This window comes from Salvelinus namaycush, chromosome 29 (genome assembly GCF_016432855.1).
Source record: "Salvelinus namaycush isolate Seneca chromosome 29, SaNama_1.0, whole genome shotgun sequence".
NCBI classification, from domain to species: domain Eukaryota; kingdom Metazoa; phylum Chordata; class Actinopteri; order Salmoniformes; family Salmonidae; genus Salvelinus; species Salvelinus namaycush.
The window spans coordinates 31,929,768-31,954,421 of NC_052335.1; the positions used below are offsets into that span (position 1 = coordinate 31,929,768).

At 44.7% G+C, this 24,654-nt stretch overlaps 2 protein-coding genes across 4 annotated transcripts in view; one reads left to right on the forward strand and one right to left on the reverse strand.

The window, feature by feature from the left end:
- Positions 1-684: 684 nt before the first annotated feature.
- LOC120024475 (cyclin-K-like) lies at positions 685-9,986 on the forward strand. Of its 3 annotated transcripts, none has more exons than XM_038968727.1 (10): positions 685-798; positions 1,090-1,375; positions 2,153-2,234; positions 4,261-4,392; positions 4,924-5,056; positions 5,336-5,393; positions 5,649-5,818; positions 6,125-6,351; positions 6,664-6,766; positions 8,466-9,986. In XM_038968727.1, exons 2-10 carry the CDS (start codon positions 1,188-1,190, stop codon positions 8,996-8,998), a joined length of 1,626 nt encoding a protein of 541 aa, XP_038824655.1. In that variant the 5' UTR covers positions 685-798; positions 1,090-1,187; the 3' UTR covers positions 8,999-9,986. The 3 variants fall into 3 exon arrangements, with proteins under 3 accessions (XP_038824655.1, XP_038824653.1, XP_038824654.1); XM_038968725.1 differs by having other exon boundaries at positions 1,146-1,375; XM_038968726.1 differs by having other exon boundaries at positions 1,146-1,375; positions 4,924-5,047.
- A 664-nt stretch (positions 9,987-10,650) lies between these two features.
- Positions 10,651-24,654, reverse strand: part of LOC120024161 (coiled-coil domain-containing protein 85C-B-like) — a 110,620-nt gene continuing 96,616 nt past the window's right edge. The window contains exons 4-6 of the mRNA XM_038968327.1: positions 15,742-15,837; positions 15,068-15,169; positions 10,651-13,377 (exon numbers count right to left, since the gene is read on the reverse strand). Of these exons, the coding sequence (XP_038824255.1) occupies positions 13,288-13,377; positions 15,068-15,169; positions 15,742-15,837 (288 nt within the window). The 3' untranslated portion in view covers positions 10,651-13,287. The remainder of the gene's footprint in view (positions 13,378-15,067; positions 15,170-15,741; positions 15,838-24,654) is intronic.

The following is a 24,654-nucleotide window of genomic DNA, read 5'->3' on the forward strand; positions in this document are numbered from 1 at the left end:
AAAAATCGGCCTCAGCGACAATTATTTGACTAATTCAATGGATGCTTTGTGTTGCCTTCATGTCTTTCTGGGCCAGGCGTCAGTTAAACTGCAGTACCGAAGCAAAGACCGTGCTTCAAGAACCGGAACACCAGAACATTTCACCCAATAGATATTGGGAGTTTATCCAAATTGGGTTTGTTTTTGAATTCTTTGTGGGTCTGTGTAATCTGAGGGCAATATTTGTCCCTAATATTGTCATACATTTGGCAGGAGGTTAGGAAGTGCAGTTCAGTTTCCAACTCATTTTGTGGGCAGTGTGCACATAGCCTGTCTTCTCTTGAGAGCCAGGTCTGCCTACCGCGGCTTTTCTCAAAAGCAAGGCTATGCTCACTGAGTCTGTACATAGTCAAAGCTTTCCTTAAGTTTGGGTCAGTCACAGTGATCAGGTATTCTGCCACTGTGTACTCTCTGTTTAGGGCCAAAGAGCATCCTAGTTTGCTCAGTTTTTTTATGTTAATTCCTTCCAATGTGCCAAGTAATTCTCTTTTTTGTTTTCTCATGATTTGGAACATGATTTGGATATATCTGTCTCGTTGCTCTATCTTTGGTAGAGTCATCTACATTAGTAGTTCTCTGTCGCCCTCTAGTGGGTCATTTTGTCCAAAACGCGACTGCGCACGCATACAACCCCCGCACCGGCTTCTGACGTACAACAAAATGGCGGCGTCCATGTTACGATGACTAATTCAATATAAATATAAAACGAGTTCGTCGATTGTTGATAGTGTTACTCATTATTCAGTCTACATGATAAAGGTAATTGTGCTTATTTTCAGATTTTAGACCACGTACGTTAGACATGCGTGTGTTTTGAATTAGTTGAAATGTCATTAACTAGCGTTAGCCTCTCGAGGGAGTGCTCAAGTTAGTTTAGCAAGTTAACTTAGCTAGCTAACGTTAGCAACTTCGGCCTGAAAGCTAGTAAGCTAGCTAGAATGATAAAGGTAAACATCCTTCTAGCTAGCTTACAACACTATATGTTTGTGATATACTTAGTTTTTATAACTCTAGCTAGCTAGCTAACGTTACCCTATTTCTTCATCCAAGATGACAAAACACCATTCATTCATGCTGTGAATGATCCCTTCCTCCTCGGTTGCCAGTCTTCTAGTTCAGCGGCTCCATCACCCTCCTCGCTTCTCCAGATGAAGGAAAACAACCACCCCTCTAGTGGTCAAGCCTTCCTGGACCATATCAAGCCATGCTGGTACTGGGACAAGAAGGACCTGGCCCACACCCCGTCCCAGTCCGAGGGCCTGGACCCAGCCACAGAGGCCCGGTACCGCAGGGAGGGGGCCCGGTTCATATTTGATGTGGGGACCAGACTCGGACTGTATCCTTTTACACACTAGATATTGGAAAGTCATTTCATTTAGGGGCAGTGCTTGGTGACATCACAAAAAATATATGACACGTTCACAATATCAACATTCAATATATCAAAATACATAACCATACACAAGGAATGTGATAAATATTTACAATGATGTATATTTATGTGTACTGAGTGTATAAAACATTAAGGACACCTTCCTAATATTTAGTTGCATCCCCACGTTTGCTCTCAGAACAACCTCAATTCATTGGGCCACAGGGATGCTGGCCCATGTTGACTCCAATGCTTCCCACAGTTATGTCAAGTTGTCTGGATGTCCTTTGGATGGTGGACCATTCTTGATACACACGGGAAACTGTTGAGCGTGAAAAAAAACAGCAGCGTTGCATTTCTTGACACAACCCGGTGCACCTGGCACTTATTACCATACCCTGTTCAAAGGCACTTAAATATTTTGTCTTGCCCAATAACCCTCTGAATGGCACACATACACAATCCATGTCTCAAGGCTTAAAAATCCTTCTTTAACCTGTTTCCTCCACTTCAACTACACTGATTGAAGTGGATTTAACAAGTGACATCAATAAGGGATCATAGACTAACCAGGTGAAAGCTATGTCATGGAAAGAGCAGGTGTCCTTAATGTTTTGTACTCTCAGTGTATATTCAATTAGGGTAAAAAAATAAAAAAAAAGTTTTTACATTTTAGAACTATAAAAACGGTTTCAAGTCAAACTCCTGATTGGATGAATTTACCCGTAACTCTGTCATCAGACATTATGACACCTTGGCAACAGGTATTATCTACTTCCATCGCTTCTACATGTTTCACTCCTTCAAACAGTTCCCCAGATATGTGAGTATAGCCTTTACAGTACTGGTGTCCTTATGCGTAAGGGATTTCTGCAATGTTCATTAGTACTATTATCATTTACATTTAGCAGACACACTTATCCAAAGCCACTTGCAATGCTATACTTGCCTTCACAAATCAGAATGATTGATGTTGTCATGTTGTCAACTTTTTAATCTCAGTGGTGCATACCTAGAGGTACTGTGCTAGGATTAAATGGTGTGTGAGACCTGTGTATTGTGTACAGTTCCTTCAGAAAGTATTCACATCCCTTGACTTTTTTCCACATTTTGTTGTCTTACAGCCTGATATTTAAAATGGATTACATTGAGATGTTTTGGTCTCTGGCCTACACACAATACCCCATAATGTCAAAGTTGAGTTAGGATTTAAGACATTTTTACTAATTCATTAAACATTTAAAATGTTTACGTATCAAGTCATCAAGTATTCAACCCCTTTGTTATGGCAGCATAAATAAATTCAGGAGTGAAAATGTGCTTAACAAGTCTCATATGTTGCATGAACTCACTCTGTGTGCAATAATAGTGTTTATCTCCACACATACAATTATCTGTAAGGTCCCTCAGTCGAGCAGTGAATTTCAACCACAAGCACCAGGGAGGTTTTCCAAAGCTCGCAAAGAACTTGCAGACATTGAATTTCCCTTTGAGCATGGTGAAGTTATTAATTACACTTTGAATGCTGTATCAATATCAAATCAAATGTATTTATAAAGCCCTTCGTACATCAGCTGATATCTCAAAGTGCTGTACAGAAACCCAGCCTAAAACTCCAAACAGCAAGCAATGCAGGTGTAGAAGCACGGTGGCTAGGAAAATCTCCCTAGAAAGGCCAAAACACCCAGTCACGACAAAGATACAGGCGTCCTTTCTAACTCTGTTGCTGAGAAGAAGAAAACCACTCAGGGATTTCATCACGAGGCCAATGGTGACTTTAAAACAGTTCCAGAGTTTGTCTGTGATGGGAGAAAACTGAGGATGGATCAACAACATTGTAGTTATTCCACAATACTAACCTAATTGACAGAGTGACAAGAAGGAAACCTGTATATAATAAAAAATATTGCCAAACATGTAATGTTATCCTGTTTGCAAAACAAGGCACTAAAATAATACTGCAAAAAGTGTGGCAAAGCAATTAAAGTTGCACAATGCAGAAATCGCTCCGCCATTTCCTGGTTGCTAAAACTCTAATAGTTCCCCTAATTTCAGTTTATGTGACAAAACAAGCTAGTATAGTGTAGAGAATCATTGTACCATGAAAACCGCTGTGAAATAATATATTTTCCATAACAAAAAATATTATATTTTTTGTCCTGATTACAAAGTGCTATGTTTGGCGCAAATCCAATACAACACATTACTGAGTAACACTCTCCATATTTTCAAGTATGGTGGTGGCTGTATCATGTTATGGGTATGCTTCTAATTGTTAAGGACTGGGGAGTTTTTCAGGATAAAAAATACATGGAATGGAGCTAAGCACAGGCGAAAACCTGGTTCAGTCTGGTTTCCACCAGACATTGTGAAATGAATTCACCTTTCTGCAGGGCAATAACCTTAAACACAAGGCCAAATCTACACTGGATTTGCTTACCAAGAAGACAGTGAATGTTCCTGAGTGGCCGAGTTACAGTTTTGACTTAAATCGGCTGGAAAATCTATGACAAGACCTGAAAATGGTTGTCTAGCAATGATCAACTTGACAAAGCTTGAATAATAATTTTAAAAAGTGCAAAAATTGTACAATCCAGGTGTGCAAAGCTCTTAGAGACTTACCCAGAAAGGTGATTCTAACATGTGAATACTGTAAATTAGGTATTTAATTTTCAATACATTTGCAAACATTTCTAAAATCATATTTTCACTTTGTCATTATGGTCTATTGTGTGTAGATGGGTGAGGAGAAAACATTTCAAATCCATTTTGAATTCAGGTTGTAACACAACAAAATGTGGAATAAGTCAAGGGGGTATGAATACTTCCTGAAGGCACCGTGTCTCCAGGTGACAGGTGCGTGTTGTCTCTTCCTGGCTGGGAAAGTGGAGGAGACTCCTAAGAAATGTAAAGACATCATCAAGACGGCTCGCAGCTTACTGAACGACGTACAGTTTGCCCAGTTTGGAGACGACCCAAAGGTGAGAAATATCTTACTTCATTCACTCTTCTCCTTCCTCTGTTTGTATGTACAGTGAAGTCCTGCTGGTAACCTTGTCACACGTGCTGATCCAAACCAAACTGTGATAGCTCGATAATAGGCTTTTCTTTTCACATTGTCCTTTTCAGCACAGTTCCAACCATAGTGGACATGCATAAAAATGGTGTCCCCCATGTACTTAACACATATGCCTAATTGGCGACGTTTGTCGTATTATACAGTGCTCTCCATTGGTCTTCTTTTGTATCGGCATTAGCACAGTAAACTTGGAAAAAAGTAAGATTGTGCTGATTTATTAGCACATTGAGCCATGTTACGCGCCGTAGTTTAAAAACTCTCTGGATAGTGCCAAAACAATTACGTCATATCTGCATTCCTCCATATGCACCTTCAAGATTATGGTGGAGGCTTAACCAGGCCAAGCCGGTACAGCTTGATTTTTGTAGTAGTGTGAAAAGCCCTTATGTTTCCTTACTTGACGCTCTTGTTTGGGTCCTGGGATGTATCATAGGATTTTCGCCACCAACAGGAAGAGGTTATGGTGCTAGAGAGGATCCTGCTACAGACGATCAAGTTTGACCTGCAAGTGGAACACCCTTACATGTTCCTACTGCGATACGCCAAGCAGCTCAAAGGTCTGAAAGGTGGTGTTTCCATCTTAGTTTGACTTAATTTCCAACTCTTCATTTCCAACTCTTCATTTCCAACACTTAATTTCCAACTCTTCATTTCCAACACTTAATTTCCAACTCTTCATTTCCAACTCTTCATTTCCAACTCTTCATTTCCACCTCTTCATTTCCACCTCTTCATTTCCAACACTTCATTTCCAACACTTCATTTCCAACTCTTCATTTCCAACTCTTCATTTCCATCTCTTCATTTCCAACACTTCATTTCCAACAGTCTTTTTTTCGTTCTAGGTGACAAAACCAAAGTTCAGAAGCTGGTGCAGATGGCCTGGACCTTCGTCAACGACAGGTGGGCCAAACATAACACAATAGTTTGGACTCCTTACAGTGTCTATAGTTACGTCTGACCCAAAGGCTTGTATGTTAATAATGTCACAGGTCTCCTATGTATACTCCTGTTTCCTGTCATATATCGTGCCTCACCTTACAGTGGTTGGTTCTCTCCTCTCATCTTTCAATATTCATTGAGGAGTATTGTACGACTTTGTATTTGCCTCCACATCTAAACTGCTCTCTCTCTCTCTGTTCCTACCTCTCTCTCCAGTCTGTGCACCATGCTGTCCCTGCAGTGGGAACCAGAGATCATAGCTGTAGCAGTCATGTACCTGGCTGGACGGCTGTGTAAGTTTGACATCCAGGAGTGGACGTCCAAGCAGTCTTCACGGAGATGGTGGGAGCAGTTTGTCCAGGACGTCCCAGTGGAGCTGCTAGAAGGTATAGACAGGAAGTGTCTGAGAGGATCTAGTGGAATATGTAATGATGTATATTTGCCTTTCTGGACCTGCTTTCCAACATTGTGAGAGAGAAGAAGTTATTAATCTTTGTGTATTGATTTTTTCCCCCCCGTCTCATAGGGCTGAATCCTAAATTGAGATCTGTTCCCATAACTAAGCAAATCGCTTATTGACATGATTTTTGCAACATGTCCAGTGTGTAGCATATTTATCAAGTTAGGATTGGGCCCATATTGTCCCTGTCTGTCACTTGCCTAACCTCACCTCTCCTAATCTCTCTTCCCAGACATCTGTCACCAGATCCTGGACCTGTACTCCCAGGGGAAGACTCCCATCCCCCCAGGTCTGGAGCAGGAGACCAAGCAGAGAGGTCCACCCCATTCCCCGGTCCCTGCCCCTCCTCCAGGCCCAGAACCTCCACAGAGCCAGCCTCCAGGGGGTGTTCCACCGCCCCCTCCACCCAAGAAGAACTCACCCCAGGGCAGCCCACCGCGCCCGCTTAAACGCACACATGTGAGTGTGTGTTGTATGCCTGACTGCATTGTCCCTGGATGTTTCAACTCAGCTGGTGATAAAGAAAACCCACTTTCGCCTCTGGGCATCAATACAGTTTATTCATTCATTCATTAAATTATTAACTTATTCATTCATTTGTGTGTAGTATCTATGGCTAAAAGTGATCATTCAACCACCCATAGTTTCTCTATAGTTCTGTAGTAGCTTACCATAACTAAAGTGCTCAGAGGTCAAATTTGGTGCTTGTATTGTGTGCCTGCTTGAAGCAGCAGTGTATGTGAGTGACTATCTCTCTTTTTGTCTTCTCAGAGTTCTCTGAAAGAGGAACCTAAACCACCAGAACAAGTGGGTTCTAAGATTCCACGGTTGGAGAGCCCTATGCCCCCCCTGCCCACTTCACAACCCCCTCCTGGTGAGTGTCTCTTGGGTCGTTCCTCCTCAAAAAGCACCAGAAAGAGGATTTCAAAACCACCCCTCTCAGATTGTTCTGAAATCGTTTTTGTACTTAGTAACAGATACAATTAGCATTCCTGAAACATTATTTTGTTGAACTATAATTTGATCATTGAGAAAATAAGATAATTGTTTGCACCAAATTTGGCCATTTATATTATTCAGATCATATTCAATAAATACTGTATATTACCCAATGTCTGATTTGGACCAAACTTCTTCCTACCAATGAGACACGAGAAATCCCCTAAAACATTCTCCACACCCCATGCCAATCCCACCCCAACAACCAGTATCAGTTCTCTATGTTTGACAAGTAGTATGAAGCTGCGGCTTGGAGTATTGCTTCTCCATACTATGTAATGTATTCCCTGTGAAACTGGTGATTGTTTTTTGCCCCTGTTCAGTGAAATTAGTATTTGAAGCCGCTCGCTTAAGTAGTGTGGAAGTACCAGGTTTTGACCACTAAATGCCGCTGTTCCTGTGACCACACACAATACATTTTTATCATGAGCCAAATCTATTGGTTTTCTACCCAAAGTTGTGAAGGAAATGTTGTGATATATTTAATAAACACAAGAGACCAGCAAAATGAATAAAAGAGCATGGCGGTGAAGGAACAGCAACATCTAGTGGTCAAAACCTGGTACTTCATGGTAAATAATGCAAGCGACTTCAATGACTAATTTCTCTGAACAGCCATCATATTCACAGGGAATACATTACATAGTATGGTGAAGCAATACTCCAAGCCGCAGCTTCATACAACATACTACAAACATAGAGAACTGATACTGTATACTGGTTGTTGGGGTGGAATTGTCATTGGGTGTGTGGGGGGTCAGTGGGTGTCTTAACAAACAAAATGTATTCCACATGTCTTACTCATTGGTAGGAACAAGTTTGGTCCAAATCAGATTTTGAGTATTTCATTTATTGAACATTATCTGAATCCTATAAATTGAAATTGTTGCAATCAATAAACTTAATTTCTCAGATTAAAATTACATTTCAGCAAAATAATGTTTTAGGAATGCGTATCTTACCTGTTCTAAGAACAGAAACAATTTCAGAACTACCTGAGATGATGATGGGTGTCATGGCTTGCTCAAATGACATGGAACAGGTCTTTCTTGCTCAGTAGTTTGCTCATTATATGCAATAACAGCAGTAGCTGCTGATCATCTTTATCTTATCGGAGAGAATAGCTGGTCAGTTGTCATATGATGGATGAAGTGGCATATTTATGTTGTGTGTTTACTGAAAGACCGTTTTAGAGATGGGGGGGTGCAGGGCTTTCTGTAAGGGCAGCTTTGAAAGCACGACAGGCGTTCCAATCTTTAGGCCTTCTTAGAATCCCGATTTACATAACTAACTTCCCAGTCAGAACAGTCCCACCCACCCCCTCCTCCTGCCCTGCTCTCTCAGACCAATCTGATTACTGTTGCAACTTTTTAATGAGTACTACGCAGGGAGTGTATAGTCTAAACTCTGGGAATACTAGGATTGCCTGTCTGGGTAGTTGTGTGTCGAACGTTTCCAGGTCTCAAACGTTTGGTCTTGTTGAACGGGAATTGAAACCTATGATTAGGATTGGTTGTTTAGTGTAGTTGGAAATGACATGATTTCTCTCTCTCTCTTTCCGTCTCTCTCCATAGATCGTAGAGCACCACCGGTCCCTCCTGAAGCAGAGCCAGCCGTGGGGACTGAACCCGTTCCCCCTCCCCCCTCTCACGCCCCACCCCCCCACCAGCCCCCTCCCCTGCCCCACCGCCCCCCTCCTCCTCCTCCCTCTAGTTACATCATGGGAATGTCCACCTCTAGCTCCTACATGTCAGGGGAAGGGTTCCAGAGCCTTCAGTCTATAATGAAGACAGGGGAACCGTCCTACGCCCCCATGCCCCCCAACTACGGTCCCCCCATGCCCTATCACCCTCACGTTTACCCTAACGCCCCACCCCCTGGCCCCCCACCCAGCGCCTACCCACCCCCCAACCTGCCCCCTCCCTCCCCAGCATACCCTCCACCAGGCTACAACCACAGCTACCCTGAGTATCCCCCGCCACCTCCACGCATGCCCCCTCCAGGGATGGGTATGCCTCCTGGGGTGTACCCCCTGCCACCAGGCCAGCCCCAGGTGCCCCTGCCACCTCCTGGCATGCCCATGAATCATGGGGGATGGATGAGATGAGAGGAGGAGAGGTAGAAGAAAGAGAGAGGAAGAGAAATGTGGAAAATGAAAGCGAGAAAAGTAGAGGAATGTCTGATGCTTAGCAGTCCTGTTCCTGTTGTCAGTCCTGAGTCGTGTTCATTAGGCACCAAACAGAAGAAAGTCCCTCAGTTTGGTTATCTGAACTTGTCCAATAAGAAATACTCCTTTTCGCTTTCTGTTGCAAAACAGTTTGGTACATTGTGTCCTAATGAGTACGACTCTGGAGTCCACTGGAGATCTTAACAAATAAAGGAGCGATCTGTTATTCTACATGGTCTTAGAGGCGTTGTGGAATCCCGTACCTGTAAAGCTTTATGACCCCTGGAATCTGAACATCCATTCTGTAGAGATTCTATCAGTTCCACATTCCAAAGGGTTCGTTTTGGTTGAATGGTTGAACATATTTTGAGATGAATTGAAAGGAAATACAATTGATATTTAGACTGAAGGTCCGGTTAATGCTACAAAAAGGCTGCTTGTTTTTGCTTACGTTTTTAGTCTGTGTGAAAGTAAAACATTTTCACTAATCAGTATTGTGATAACTTTACCTTGTGTGTGGAAAACAAAGTTGGGTTTATCGCAGAAAATACCAAACATATTTTATTATTTTAATTTAGCTGTGTGATTATTGGTTAATCTGTCAAATGTATTGGACTGGATGTACCCTGTCTAATTACAGTAATAGCACTTAAACTGTTACTTGTAGGAGTCATGAACTGGGAAGACGTTGGTAACCCGTATCTGAACAGCAGGTTGATAGAACACAGCCAGGGGTGTGTTTGTACATAATGATCAACTTTACTATGTGAAATCTGAGCGATGGGATCTTTTTAGAATGCTTATATCAATAGTGCCTTAATTAGGCTTTACTTTAACAAACTATTTTGTGCTTTCTATACACATACACACACACACATACTTTTATGTCTCGTAGGCCCTTGGGATAATAAAATACATTTCTCTTACTTTGAAACGAGTGTTTGTGTGATGTTATTAGTCTAGCCAGTGGTACTATTATTGCCATGACTCGTTCCTCAACCCTGCTAACTGAGGCTAGTGTTGAGTGTTTTATGTTGTTGTTGATGTGTGTTTGGAACAAGAGTTTTCAGGTCGGGTGTATTCACTAGGAAGGAACCAAACGGAACGGGGGAGGGACCTACCTGAATATGTCCAATAGAAACCGTTGCAAAAAGTTTTGGAGTAATGAGTACACCCCAGGTGAAGTTCAGACCGTCTGCTTCTCACATCCTGACCTTAGGAACAATCAGCTTAACTGTTTTCTCTGTGACCCCCTCCCCAAACTACACCCACACATTCACTGACCTGTGGTTTAACCTGTACCCGCTGTATCTGTGTCCACTTTGAAGGTTTTCCCCCAATACTGTCAGTCCCATTCCGTTGATCCCATTTGAAATGTTAAGTTTCTCAGAAATAAAATACAGTACATTGATCATTCACTATATAAACCAGCAGAGGGCAGGTTTGCTCAAGTTCTGAATTCCTGTCACTTCAGTATGGAAGGGTTCGTATCGTACTGTATGTTTTATCAGTTCACCTCAAGTCAGCATTTCCTCACACATGAATTCAGAGAAGACACCGAATTACAAAGAAAGTAATTGTTTATTTTCTAATAAAAAAAAATCATCTAAAAGTGACCTTGTTCAATTACTATTTATTTTTTTTGTTAACTATCACCCACACATATTTGTCTGATCTCAGCGAAATTCATGGAGAAAAAAAACAAACGTTTACATTCATGCTAGTTGCTATAGGAATAGTTTGCATTAAACACTGTAGGTCTGTATCCGAAATAACAACCTATTCCCTATATAGCACACTACATATGACCAGGGTCAGCACAAGGCAGTGGTCAAAAGTAGTGCACTAGGGAATATATTGCTATTTTGAGATGCAGACTAGGTTCTAGGATCATCGTGACTTCTAGTTTAGCACATATATACAGAATTAGAAATACAACAAAGTTCAAAACACAGATTCCAACTCAAAATTCCATGCAGAGAAAAATGTGGCACATCTCAAATCAAAATGCCAGACTGAAAAACATTACAAGTCATCATAGCTTCAAATCAGTTGTTCCTAGAAAAAAAAGGACACTTTTTGAAAATCCATACTTTCATTTTCTTTTTTGTTGTTGTAGTAGAGCCTATTAGAGAGAACCCGAGGAGGATGAATCGTAAGAATGCACGGTCGGAAAGCCTCAAGGTTCTAATTTGGAAAAACTAATACTAGAGCCAGGAGAGCTTGAGCTGTCAATCATTACCAATTGCCCAATCAAAAGACCTGGATACCAATCAAAATCTCCTGATAGGTCAAAATCTTAAACTGGCCAATCACATGACAGCCCTATTATTGGATAGTTCCTTTTTTTTTTGCGAAACACCTGGCAATAAATAGCCTTGAACAGTTTGATCATAACAGTACTTATTATTTCATCTGACATCATTATAACTCGTTAAAACGTTGCTGTATACAAAAACATCTAAGGGAAGACTTGCTCTTTCTCACATTCCAACAGAAATACATTTCTACAAAACATGCACAGTCCACTGCTGAAACTCATCTGCTGTATTCACCATGGCTAAAAAACACGTATTCATATTATGCAAATTGAAATGAAAACCATTCCACGTATTTGACAACTTTCTTAGCTTTCAATTAAAATACTGTGTTGTACAGTGGTTTGATTAATGCAAAAGTTAATGATGACCAAAAATAGACAAATTAGTCTGATCTTCCCTTTATGACAGTAGCATAAAAGCCTTCAAGTTTCAGAGAACATTTCTGAAACATTCTGTCATGGAGATTTATGAAACATATTATTTCATATTAAATGAATGCATAAAATATGTTCAGCAGTCTCCAACCCTGTAGTAACCAGGTGTCATCAGTCTGTTACAGAGAACTACAGTACCCACATGCAGCCTGACCAACGTCAACAAAGAATCACCACTATATCCACAGAAGTCACAGAAGAGTCACAGGGTCGGCGTAAAGCTCTCGTTATTTCCCAACCTGAGAAACATGATTGTCTTAGAGCAGACACAACCTTGTACATTTTAGTAAAAAAAAAAAAAAGACTCTTGGCTGAGACGGTTTAGATTTAAAATGGCCTTGATACGTTTACAGAGGAGATAAAGTAATCATTTGTCTCAACGAACTACAGTAAGAAGATGAGTGGTTACCATAGAAAGAACCCTGTTCAGTTGTGTGCTTTTGTAAAACATAAAACCCACAAAACAGTCCGTTTTTAACACATGGCCACGCTAGAATAATAATAAAAAACAAAAAGCTCAAAATAAACGATAACAACAACAATACAGTGCTATGTTTTTTTTTGTTTACATATTTTACACTAGTTTTAAAAGTGATCTCTATAATAGTACTGTATCAATAATAGACTTCTCTTATGAGCATAGGGTGCTATGTATCATATCACAATGGGTATCACATATTAACACTTTGGATGCTAATGCTAATTCTGCTAAGGCAAGCATTAGCTAATGCTAATTTTGCTAAAGCTAGCATTAGCTAAGGCTAATTACGCTAAGGCTAGCGTTAGCTAATGCTAATTTTGCTAATCAACCAGATAAAGGCAAAGCACAACTAACAGAGGAGCTAGCTGGATTTTATATTGGAAAGTACTATGAAGGAGTGAGGTGACATTGCTCCTAGACACTGATCCACAGTCAGTTCTGTACGTTACCTCTAAATGCTCAAGATCAGGATTGAAGGTGGATGAAGCTGATCCTAGATTTGTCCATACGAGACACTTGTAACCCAAAACGTAACCATATCTGACATAATCACTGCGTTACTTTAACATCCCAGAGCTCCTATAGCTCTCATCTGAGTTTCTTTCTTTTTAGCATAAAACAAAACAACATGAGAGTGTTCTGTAATAGTCTCCAGCACTGTGTAAAGTGTAAGCCTGTCTAACTATAAACCTAAAATCTGTAATAGAAGGAAAGTGGCAAATCAGTGAAACTAGCTGCCAGTTATCAACAACACTGGAAGTTCAAACGAAATGTGTGTGAATGGGGAGTTGACTAGTGGCGAGGAAGAGATGGAGAGGTCCATTCTGTGGTTTTCCTGGGTCGCATAATGTTCAGTCACATATCCCAGGAGAATGGTGGGTGATGGGACCTATAGTCAGTGGGAGAATGGTGTTATGGGTAGTGTAGGCAGTAGGAATGGATAGTATGTAGGAAGGTCTCTCTCTCTCTTTCTCCCTCTCTGGTTGCTGTGGACTACATGGGGCCTTTGAACTGGTTACCAGAGAGATGCTGTCTAATAGACGGCTTAGATCCTGCCACATCACCCAGCTTTCTCCACACCACCTGCTCACACACACGTACGCACACACACGTATGCACGCACACACATAAAAAGAAAACAAACATAAGTTATGTTATGCAACCTTTTTTTATACACAGAAGCTGAAATTCAATCATTTTGATGTCGATGCCCCCAAACACTATGTGCAGGAAAAGCATCACTGTCCTCACTTGGTCTTTCACTAACTGGAATGAAAACCTAAACTTAACCCTTTGAGTTGTTACTGTTTTAACCCTAACCCTAATCAGTAGGCATGTTACCAAGTGGAATCAACCCTGTAACCAAACAGAATTAACCCTGTAACCACACAGAATTAACCCTGTAACCATGCGGAATTAATGCTTTTAAAAAAATCTACTTTCATCCATAATACGGCAAATTCCGAAGTGAAACTATGAGATCAGGTTGGCAACATACCTATGTAGGGGCCAATAGCCTAGCTGTCTCTCTGTGTCTCTGTGTCTCTCTCTGTGTCTCTCTCTCTCTGTCTCTCTCTCTGTGTCTCTCTCTGTGTCTCTCTCTCTCTAATCAGTAGCATTTTCTTAATAATGGAGGGAAGTAACGGAGAAGAGGAGAGGAGGGGATGCTCTGCTCTTTTCCCTGCCTACTAAGAGAGATGAATTGCTCTGACAGTTGGGCTGCGAGAGCTTCTTATAAAATATTCCAACTAGAACACTGCTCTACGATGGGACACAGAGGAGCAACCAGTGGTGTAGTGGAGGCTGTATGCAGTGGGCATTGCGTATACTTGATGCTTATGAAAGTAGTGTAGTGGAGGTATACTCTGTATCAATTATGTAGTACAATAGAGAAATCGATCCACAAAGTAGCCTACACAAACACAAAGCACGTGAAATATAGCCTAGTTTCAGAGGAATATCAGGCAGCAAGAGCATGCAGCTCTCAGCTGGTTGTCGCATGACGCAGCTCGCAGAATAACGACATCGGTAGCCGGTAGGGTAGGTAGACGTTTCAACTTATATCTACCAGTAAATGCTAACGAAGGCAAAAATGGGTATGCAAACCAGGTATGGCAAAAGGTCAAAAAATCTTGGTTGAATCTTTGCAATGTGCAATTCAGTCATCGTGTTCTGTTTCTCTAAATTCTTTCCCCAGAAAACCTTCCCCATTAAATGTTGACTGCAAAGTAGGCAGAATGACATCATGATGAGTGGTGTCAATCTGGACGAAATTTGTTTTGAAAACTTTGCCATCACATACTGTAGGCCTACATTGGACATTACAGAAACACCGCAAGCCAAATTGTCTCTTGCTAGGTGTGCAATTTAATTAAAGAGCAATTACACATGATTCCATATGTGTTATAGTTTTGATGTCTTCACTATTATGCTACAGTGTAGAAAATAGTAAAACATTTAAGAAAAACCCTTGAATGAGTAGGTGTGTCCAAACTTTTGACTGGTACAGTACTTAAACAATAAGGCCAGAGGTGGTGTGGTATATGGCTAATATACCACGGCCAAGGGCTGTTCTTACGCACGACGCAACGCAGAGTGCCTGGATACAGCCCTTAGCCGTGGTATATTGGCAATATATTGGCAATATACCACAAGTCCCTGAGGTGCCTTATTGCTATTATAAACTGGTTACCAATGTAATTAGAGCAGTAAAAATAAAATAAAAATTCATACCCATGGTATAATCAGCATTCAGGGTTATACAACTACTTACGTTACACATCTCTCTAACGATGGCTTTTTCCTTCTCACTCAGATCCTCCTCGTAGTCCTCTGGGACCTGCTTCTTATCCAGGTTCTCGTGGACCTCCAACACCTGGTACAATCAGGCATATATGATCATAAAACCAAGTTAGTGAATAAATGTGATTCAATGTTTAAAGCAGCCGTGCCAGAGCTGTTCCAGCCTGATCTGATGTTGGTGTTTTACCTGTGACATTGAGATTGTAGAACAGAGGGATACTCATTTTTTGAGAAGGTCCGGTTACACAAATGTCCTAGGTGACAAAGGTCCGGATGGATATTGTAATTTATCGGCGCAGTAACAAACCCTCTCCTTGCAACCCATGTGACCCTAAACTGTTCAAACTGTTCACAGCCCTCTTATTGGTGGAAAGAAAAAAATGCAGTTTTAAAGATAATTTCCTGCAATTCTACACATTTTCCATGTTTTATGTGCGTTCATATGACACTATGAGTCGAATCCCGACCGAATTCCATTATTTAAAAAAACAACATTTTGGGACCCATGGTCCGTATTGACCTCGTTCTGGGTCCGGATCTGGCCTGCGCTCTGCCTGTTGTGCATGGCTGTTGTAGAATTATCATGAGGAGAGTTGTTGTTGTTGTAGTTGATGTGCTGTGAGAGATAACGTGAAGTTGTCGTACCTTCATGGCGTGGACCACAGACTCTGGTTTCTGAACACAGGACAGGTAACCTGTTACCAGGGTTGACTCGCTGGTGGGGAGACGACCAATCATACCCTGAGAGGAGAAAGACTGAGTTAGTCTGGTGGGGAGACTACCAATCATACCCTGAGAGAGGAGAAAGACTGAGTTAGTCTGGTGGGGAGACCACCAACTGTGCCCTGAGAGAGGAGAAAGACTGAGTTAGTCTGGTGGGGAGACCACCAACTGTGCCCTGAGAGAGGAGAAAGACTGAGTTAGTCTGGTGGGGAGACTACCAACTGTGCCCTGAGAGGAGAAAGACTGAGTTATTCTGGTGGGGAGACCACCAACTGTGCCCTGAGAGAGGAGAAAGACTGAGTTAGTCTGGTGGGGAGACCACCAACTGTGCCCTGAGAGGAGAAAGACTGAGTTAGTCTGGTGGGGAGACTACCAACTGTGCCCTGAGAGGAGAAAGACTGAGTTAGTCTGGTGGGGAGACCACCAACTGTGCCCTGAGAGAGGAGAAAGACTGAGTTAGTCTGGTGGGGAGACGACCAACTGTGCCCTGAGAGAGGAGAAAGACTGAGTTAGTCTGGTGGGGAGACGACCAACTGTGCCCTGAGAGAGGAGAAAGACTGAGTTAGTCTCACGAGGCCAGATTATATAATCTTGCTCTACCCCAAACTATTTGTAATTGCCTGCAATTACTTCCTTATAATAAGGTGTTCAAAACACAAAAGTAAAACATTGCTAACATTTCCTTTTTATGTGTTAGCAGAACCCACAGTGTGAGACGTGTTAGCGGAACCCACAGTGTGAGACGTGTTAGCGGAACCCACAGTGTGAGACGTGTTAGCAGAACCCACAGTGTGAGACGTGTTAGCAGAACCCACAGTGTGAGACGTGTTAGCAGAACCCACAGTGTGAGACGTGTTAGCAGAACCCGCAGTGTGAGACGTGTTAGCGTAACCCGCAGTGTGAGACGTGTTAGCGGAACCCACAGTGTGAGACGTGTTAGCAGAACCCGCAGTGTGAGACGTGTTAGCGGAACCCACAGTGTGAGACGTGTTAGCGTAACCCGCAGTGTGAGACGTGTTAGCGTAACCCACAGTGTGAGACGTGTTAGCGGAACCCACAGTGTGAGACGTGTTAGCGTAACCCACAGTGTAAGACGTGTTAGCGGAACCCACAGTGTGAGACGTGTTAGCGGAACCCACAGTGTGAGACGTGTTAGCGGAACCCACAGTGTGAGACGTGTTAGCGGAACCCACAGTGTGAGACGTGTTAGCGGAACCCACAGTGTGAGACGTGTTAGCGGAACCCACAGTGTGAGACGTGTTAGCGTAACCCACAGTGTGAGACGTGTTAGCAGAACCCACAGTGTGAGACGTGTTAGCGGAACCCGCAGTGTGAGACGTGTTAGCGTAACCCACAGTGTGAGACGTGTTAGCGTAACCCGCAGTGTGAGACGTGTTAGCGGAACCCACAGTGTGAGACGTGTTAGCGGAACTGTTATGCAGATGAATGAGGACCCAAAAGCGACTTAACAAAAACAGAGTCTTTATTCCAAACTTAAACAAAACGGTACTCCTGGATATATCTTAGATGACACCTGCTCACACGCAGCATCTGATGAAGGCAAAAACACGACAGGGCGGAACCAGGACGCCTGCTCACACGCAGCATCTGATGAAGGCAAAAACACGACAGGGCGGAACCAGGACACGGAACAGCAAACATCAAACAAAGATCCGACAAGGACAGAAGCGGAAAACAGAGGGAGAAATAGGAACTCTAATCAGAGGGCAAAATAGGGGACAGGTGTGAAAGATTAAATGAGGTAGTTAGGAGAATGAGGAACAGCTGGGAGCAGGAACGGAACGATAGAGAGAGAGCGAGAGAGGAAGAGAGGGAGGGGAAGAGAGAGGGAAAGAACCTACTAAGACCAGCAGAGGGAGACAAATGGAAGGGAAGCACAGGGACAAGACATGATAATCAAAAGACAAAACATGACAGTACCCCCCCACTCACCGAGCGCCTCCTGGCGCACTCGAGGAGGAACCCTGGCGGCAACGGAGGAAATCATTAATCAACGAACGGTCCAGCACGTCCCGAGATGGAACCCAACTCCTCTCCTCAGGACCGTAACCCTCCCAATCCACTAAGTACTGGTGACCACGTCCCCGAGAACGCATGTCCATGATCTTCCGTACCTTGTAAATAGGTGCGCCCTCGACAAGGACGGGAGGGGGGGAGGGAAGACGAACGGGAGCGCGAAGAAAAGGCTTGACACAAGAGACATGGAAGACAGGGTGGACGCGACGAAGATGTCGCGGAAGAAGCAGTCGCACAGCGACAGGATTGACGACCTGAGAGACACGGAACGGACCAATGAACCGCGGAGTCAACTTGCGAGAAGCTGTCGTAAGGGGAAGGTTACGAGTGGAAAGCCACACTCTCTGACCGCGACAATACCTAGGACTCTTAATCCTACGTTTATTGGCGGCTCTCACAGTCTGCGCCCTGTAACGGCAAAGTGCAGACCTGACCCTCCTCCAAGTGCGCTCACAACGTTGGACAAAAGCCTGAGCGGAGGGAACGCTGGACTCGGCGAGCTGGGACGAGAACAGAGGAGGCTGGTAACCAAGACTACTCTGAAACGGAGATAGCCCTGTAGCAGACGAAGGAAGCGAGTTGTGAGCGTACTCAGCCCAGGGGAGCTGTTCTGCCCAAGACGCAGGGTTTCGAAACGAAAGGCTGCGTAAAATGCGACCAATCGACTGATTGGCCCTTTCTGCTTGACCGTTAGACTGGGGATGAAACCCGGAAGAGAGACTGACGGAAGCACCGATCAAACGACAGAACTCCCTCCAAAACTGTGACGTGAATTGCGGACCTCTGTCTGAAACGGCGTCTAACGGGAGGCCATGAATTCTGAACACATTCTCAATGATGATTTGTGCCGTCTCCTTAGCGGAAGGAAGCTTAGCGAGGGGAATGAAATGTGCCGCCTTAGAGAACCTATCGATAACCGTAAGAATCACAGTCTTCCCCGCAGACGAAGGCAGACCGGTAATAAAGTCTAAGGCGATGTGAGACCATGGTCGAGAAGGAATGGGAAGCGGTCTGAGACGACCGGCAGGAGGAGAGTTACCTGACTTAGTCTGCGCGCAGTCCGAACAAGCAGCCACGAAACGGCGCGTGTCCCGCTCCTGAGTAGGCCACCAAAACCGCTGGCGAATAGAAGCAAGCGTACCCCGAACACCGGGGTGGCCAGCTAACTTGGCAGAATGAGCCCACTGAAGAACAGCCAGACGAGTAGGGACAGGAACAAACAGAAGGTTACTAGGACAAGCGCGCGGCGACGCAGTGTGAGTGAGCGCTTGCTTTACCTGTCTCTCAATTCCCCAGACAGTCAACCCGACAACACGCCCTTCAGGGAGAATCCCCTCGGGGTCGGTAGAAACCACAGAAGAACTAAAGAGACGGGATAAGGCATCAGGCTTGGTGTTCTTATTCCCCGGGCGATAGGAAATCACGAACTCGAAACGAGCGAAAAACAACGCCCAACGAGCTTGACGTGCATTAAGTCGTTTGGCAGAACGGATGTACTCAAGGTTCTTATGGTCAGTCCAAACGACAAAAGGAACGGTCGCCCCCTCCAACCACTGTCGCCATTCGCCTATGGCTAAGCGGATAGCGAGCAGTTCGCGGTTACCCACATCATAGTTGCGTTCCGATGGCGACAGGCGATGAGAAAAGTAAGCGCAAGGATGAACCTTATCGTCAGACTGGAAGCGCTGGGACAGAATGGCTCCCACGCCCACCTCTGAAGCGTCAACCTCGACAATAAATTGTTTAGTGACGTCAGGAGTAACAAGGATAGGAGCGGATGTAAAACGCTTCTTGAGGAGATCAAAAGCTCCCTGGGCGGAACCGGACCACTTAAAGCAAGTCTTGACAGAAGTCAGAGCTGTGAGAGGGGCAGCCACTTGACCGAAATTACGAATGAAACGCCGATAGAAATTAGCGAAACCGAGAAAGCGCTGCAACTCGACACGTGACTTAGGGACGGGCCAATCGCTGACAGCCTGGACCTTAGCGGGATCCATCTGAATGCCTTCAGCGGAAATAACAGAACCAAGAAAAGTGACAGAGGAGACATGAAAGGCGCACTTCTCAGCCTTCACGTAGAGACAATTCTCTAAAAGGCGCTGGAGTACACGTCGAACGTGCTGAACATGAATCTCGAGTGACGGTGAAAAAATCAGGATATCGTCAAGGTAAACGAAAACAAAGATGTTCAGCATGTCTCTCAGTACATCATTGACTAATGCCTGAAAGACCGCTGGAGCATTAGAGAGACCGAACGGCAGAACCCGGTATTCAAAATGCCCTAACGGAGTGTTAAACGCCGTTTTCCACTCGTCCCCCTCTCTGATGCGTACGAGATGGTAAGCGTTACGAAGGTCCAACTTAGTAAAGAACCTGGCTCCCTGCAGCATCTCGAAGGCTGACGACATAAGGGGAAGCGGATAACGATTCTTAACCGTTATGTCATTCAGCCCTCGATAATCCACACAGGGGCGCAGAGTACCGTCCTTCTTCTTAACAAAGAAAAACCCCGCTCCGGCGGGAGAGGAAGAAGGCACCACGGTACCGGCGTTGAGAGAAACAGACAGATAATCCTCGAGAGCCTTACGTTCGGGAGCCGACAGAGAGTAAAGTCTACCCCGAGGGGGAGTGGTCCCCGGAAGGAGATCAATACAACAATCATACGACCGGTGAGGAGGAAGGGAGCTGGCTCTGGACCGACTGAAGACCGTGCGCAGATCATGATATTCCTCCGGCACACCTGTCAAGTCACCAGGTTCCTCCTGAGTAGAGGGGACAGAAGACACAGGAGGGATAGCAGACATTAAACACTTCACATGACAAGAAACGTTCCAGGATAGGATAGAATTACTAGACCAATTAATAGAAGGATTATGACATACTAGCCAGGGATGACCCAAAACAACAGGTGTAAAAGGTGAACGAAAAATCAAAAAGGAAATGGTCTCACTGTGGTTACCAGATACTGTGAGGGTTAAAGGTAGTGTCTCACATCTGATACTGGGGAGAAGACTACCATCTAAGGCGAACATGGGCGTGGGCTTCCCTAACTGTCTGAGAGGAATGTCATGTTTCCGAGCCCATGCTTCGTCCATAAAACAACCCTCAGCCCCAGAGTCTATCAAGGCACTGCAGGAAGCAGCCGAACCGGTCCAGCGTAGATGGACCGACAAGGTAGTACAGGATCTTGATGGAGAGACCTGAGTAGTAGCGCTCACCAGTAGCCCTCCGCTTACTGATGAGCTCTGGCCTTTTACTGGACATGACATGACAAAATGTCCAGCAGAACCGCAATAGAGACAAAGGCGGTTGGTGATTCTCCGTTCCCTCTCCTTAGTCGAGATGCGAATACCTCCCAGCTGCATGGGCTCAGTCTCTGAGCTGATGGGAGAAGATGGTTGAGATGCGGAGAGGGGAAACACCGTTAACGCGAGCTCTCTTCCACGAGCTCGGTGACGAAGATCTACCCGTCGTTCTATGCGGATGGCGAGTGCAATCAAAGAGTCCATGCTGGAAGGAACCTCCCGGGAGAGAATCTCATCCTTAACCTCAGCGTGAAGTCCCTCCAGAAAACGAGCGAGCAACGCCGGCTCGTTCCAGTCACTGGATGCAGCAAGAGTGCGAAACTCTATAGAGTAATCCGTTATGGATCGATCACCTTGACATAGGGAAGCCAGGACCCTGGAAGCCTCCTTCCCAAAAACTGAACGATCAAAAACCCGTATCATCTCCTCTTTAAAGCTCTGATAATCGTTAGTACACTCAGCCCTTGCCTCCCAGATAGCTGTGCCCCACTCCCGAGCCCGACCAGTAAGGAGTGATATGACGTAGGCGATCCGAGCTCTCTCTCGTGAGTATGTGTTGGGCTGGAGAGAAAACACAATATCACACTGGGTCAGAAAGGAGCGGCACTCAGTGGGTTGCCCAGAGTAACATGGTGGGTTATTAACCCTAGGTTCCGAAGACTCGGAAGACCAGGAAGTAACAGGTGGCACGAGACGAAGACTCTGAAACTGTCCTGAGAGGTTGGAAACCTGAGCGGCCAGGGTCTCAACGGCATGACGAGCAGCAGACAATTCCTGCTCGTGTCTGCCGAGCATTGCTCCCTGGATCTCGATGGCAGTGTTGCGAGAATCCGTAGTCGCTGGGTCCATACTGGTCGGATCTTTCTGTTATGCAGATGAATGAGGACCCAAAAGCGACTTAACAAAAACAGAGTCTTTATTCCAAACTTAAACAAAACGGTACTCCTGGATATATCTTAGATGACACCTGCTCACACGCAGCATCTGATGAAGGCAAAAACACAACAGGGCGGAACCAGGACGCCTGCTCACACGCAGCATCTGATGAAGGCAAAAACACGACAGGGCGGAACCAGGACACGGAACAGCAAACATCAAACAAAGATCCGACAAGGACAGAAGCGGAAAACAGAGGGAGAAATAGGAACTCTAATCAGAGGGCAAAATAGGGGACAGGTGTGAAAGATTAAATGAGGTAGTTAGGAGAATGAGGAACAGCTGGGAGCAGGAACGGAACGATAGAGAGAGAGCGAGAGAGGAAGAGAGGGAGGGGAAGAGAGAGGGAAAGAACCTACTAAGACCAGCAGAGGGAGACAAATGGAAGGGAAGCACAGGGACAAGACATGATAATCAAAAGACAAAACATGACAGGAACCCGCAGTGTGAGACGTGTTAGCGGAACCCACAGTGTGAGACGTGTTAGCGGAACCCACAGTGTGAGACGTGTTAGCGGAACCCACAGTGTGAGACGTGTTAGCGGAACCCACAGTGTGAGACGTGTTAGCGGAACCCACAGTGTGAGACGTGTTAGCGGAACCCACAGTGTGAGACGTGTTAGCGGAACTGCTCTTGGGTTATATTCCTTGCTGGGTAAGTAAAGGTTTTGGTGCAGATAAAAATCACAGCCAACAGTGGTTTACTGTTCATATGGATGTTGAGTCCTGTGCTCAGTACCCTGCATAATCAGCCTTACTTAGGCCTTCCAGTATGCTCAGTACCCTGCATAATCAGCCTTACTTAGGCCTTCCAGTATGCTCAGTACCCTGCATAATCAGCCTTACTTAGGCCTTCCAGTGTGCTCAGTACCCTGCATAATCAGCCTTACTTAGGCCTTCCAGTGTGCTCAGTACCCTGCATAATCAGCCTTACTTAGGCCTTCCAGTGTGGGGAGGAACACATACAGTCAGAAACCATGGTCTCTAGTGTTAAGAGTCTTAGTGGAGAAGAGGAGCGGACTATCTAGTGTCTGTGTGAATCAAATGAACGGAGCTTTGTCTCACTCATTTGTTGTGCTTACACACACACACACGCACACAGGCACACACACACACACACACACACACACACACACACACACACACACACACACACACACACACACACACACACACACACACACACACAGATACACACAGATACACACCGAGATACACGCACACACACACAAAGAGAGATACACAGTCACACACACACACACACACACAACGTGACCTAAAAGTAGAAGTGGGGCAGTTTGAACAAAGGGAGAGGAGAGCAGAGGAGGGGAGGGGAGAGGAGGGCAGAGGAAGGGAGAGCACAGGGGGGCAGAGGAGAGGAGAGGAGAGGAGAGGAGAGGAGAGGAGAGGAGAGGAGAGGAGAGGAGAGGAGAGGAGAGGAGAGGAGAGGAGAGGAGAGGAGAGGAGAGGAGAGCCAGCTAAATATAAAACCATGATGATGATGGGAGAAGAAGCCATCCTATTAACTAACTAACAGGCTGCACCGAGAGAACGGTTGTTGGTTGGAACAGAAAGAACAGGACAGAAACTTCAGAATCACATGAAGCTCCACTGCCTGTCCTGTCCACAGCCCCTTCTCTCTCTCACTTTACGTCTCTGTCTCTCTTTCTTTCTCTCTCGCTCATTCATCTCTCTGTCCCTCTCTTTCTGCCTCCTACCTCTCCACCCCCCTCACTAACTCTCTCTTTCTCTCTCTCTCTCTCCCCATCTCTCTCTCTTACGCTTGGGTGAACTCAGGCCACATCCGAAGCCAGCCAATCAATCACAGTACAGACCATAATGAGATGGTCTCCATGGAGACGTCACGACAACAGGACCAAAACAAGATGTAGGAAATTAAACACTTTCTAATTCGATAAATATACACCGGTGGAAGAAGTTTACTGTACACTACTGCAAGTCTGAGGATATTGTATTCATTCAGCTCTAACCAGGCAAGTCATGTCAATAGAGGTCGAAAGGAACATCTTGTTCTATGGTGATCTCTTCTTCATGGAAATATGATGGTTCAGTATATAGTAGCTTCTGAAGTCATTGGATTGAAACACTGTTCCACGGGAGAGAGAGAGAGTCAGAGTGAGAGATGAGAACATGAGGAGGTCCCCCCTCTTTTGGCCATCCGTCCTGCTCCTGTCCCGCCTTGGAGAGACTCATGGGTCAAAGGTCATGGGAATTTTGTGAGACTGAAGAACAGGCCCAGTGTACTGGGTGTCTTAGGCCTGTCAGTATGCTACTGTAGGCCCTGGTTAAAGGCAGTACTGGGGCTGTATGTAGGGTCTGTGTACTGGGTCGTACACTAGATCCTGATTAAATGCAGTATTGATTCTGTGGAGTGAGGTCATCAGGGTGTTGTCAAAGAGAGGTCTGGTTTCTCTCAATTACCAGCCGGTCGGTCTCCTCTGGTAGTGGAGAGAGGTTAAAGGTCAGGGGTCAGAGTGGCTAATTAATTTCATTCTACAGGATTCAGTTGAAACAGGCTCTGGGGAGACGGAAGCCTA

What these genes read in the sequence shown, in the direction of transcription:
- LOC120024475 (XM_038968725.1), top strand. An exon ending in TCAAACAGTTCCCCAGATAT is followed by an intron (nt 2,235 to 4,260) that starts GTGAGTATAGCC and finishes CCGTGTCTCCAG; the next exon opens with GTGACAGGTGCGTGTTGTCT. An exon ending in CACTTCACAACCCCCTCCTG is followed by an intron (nt 6,767 to 8,465) that starts GTGAGTGTCTCT and finishes CTCTCTCCATAG; the next exon opens with ATCGTAGAGCACCACCGGTC.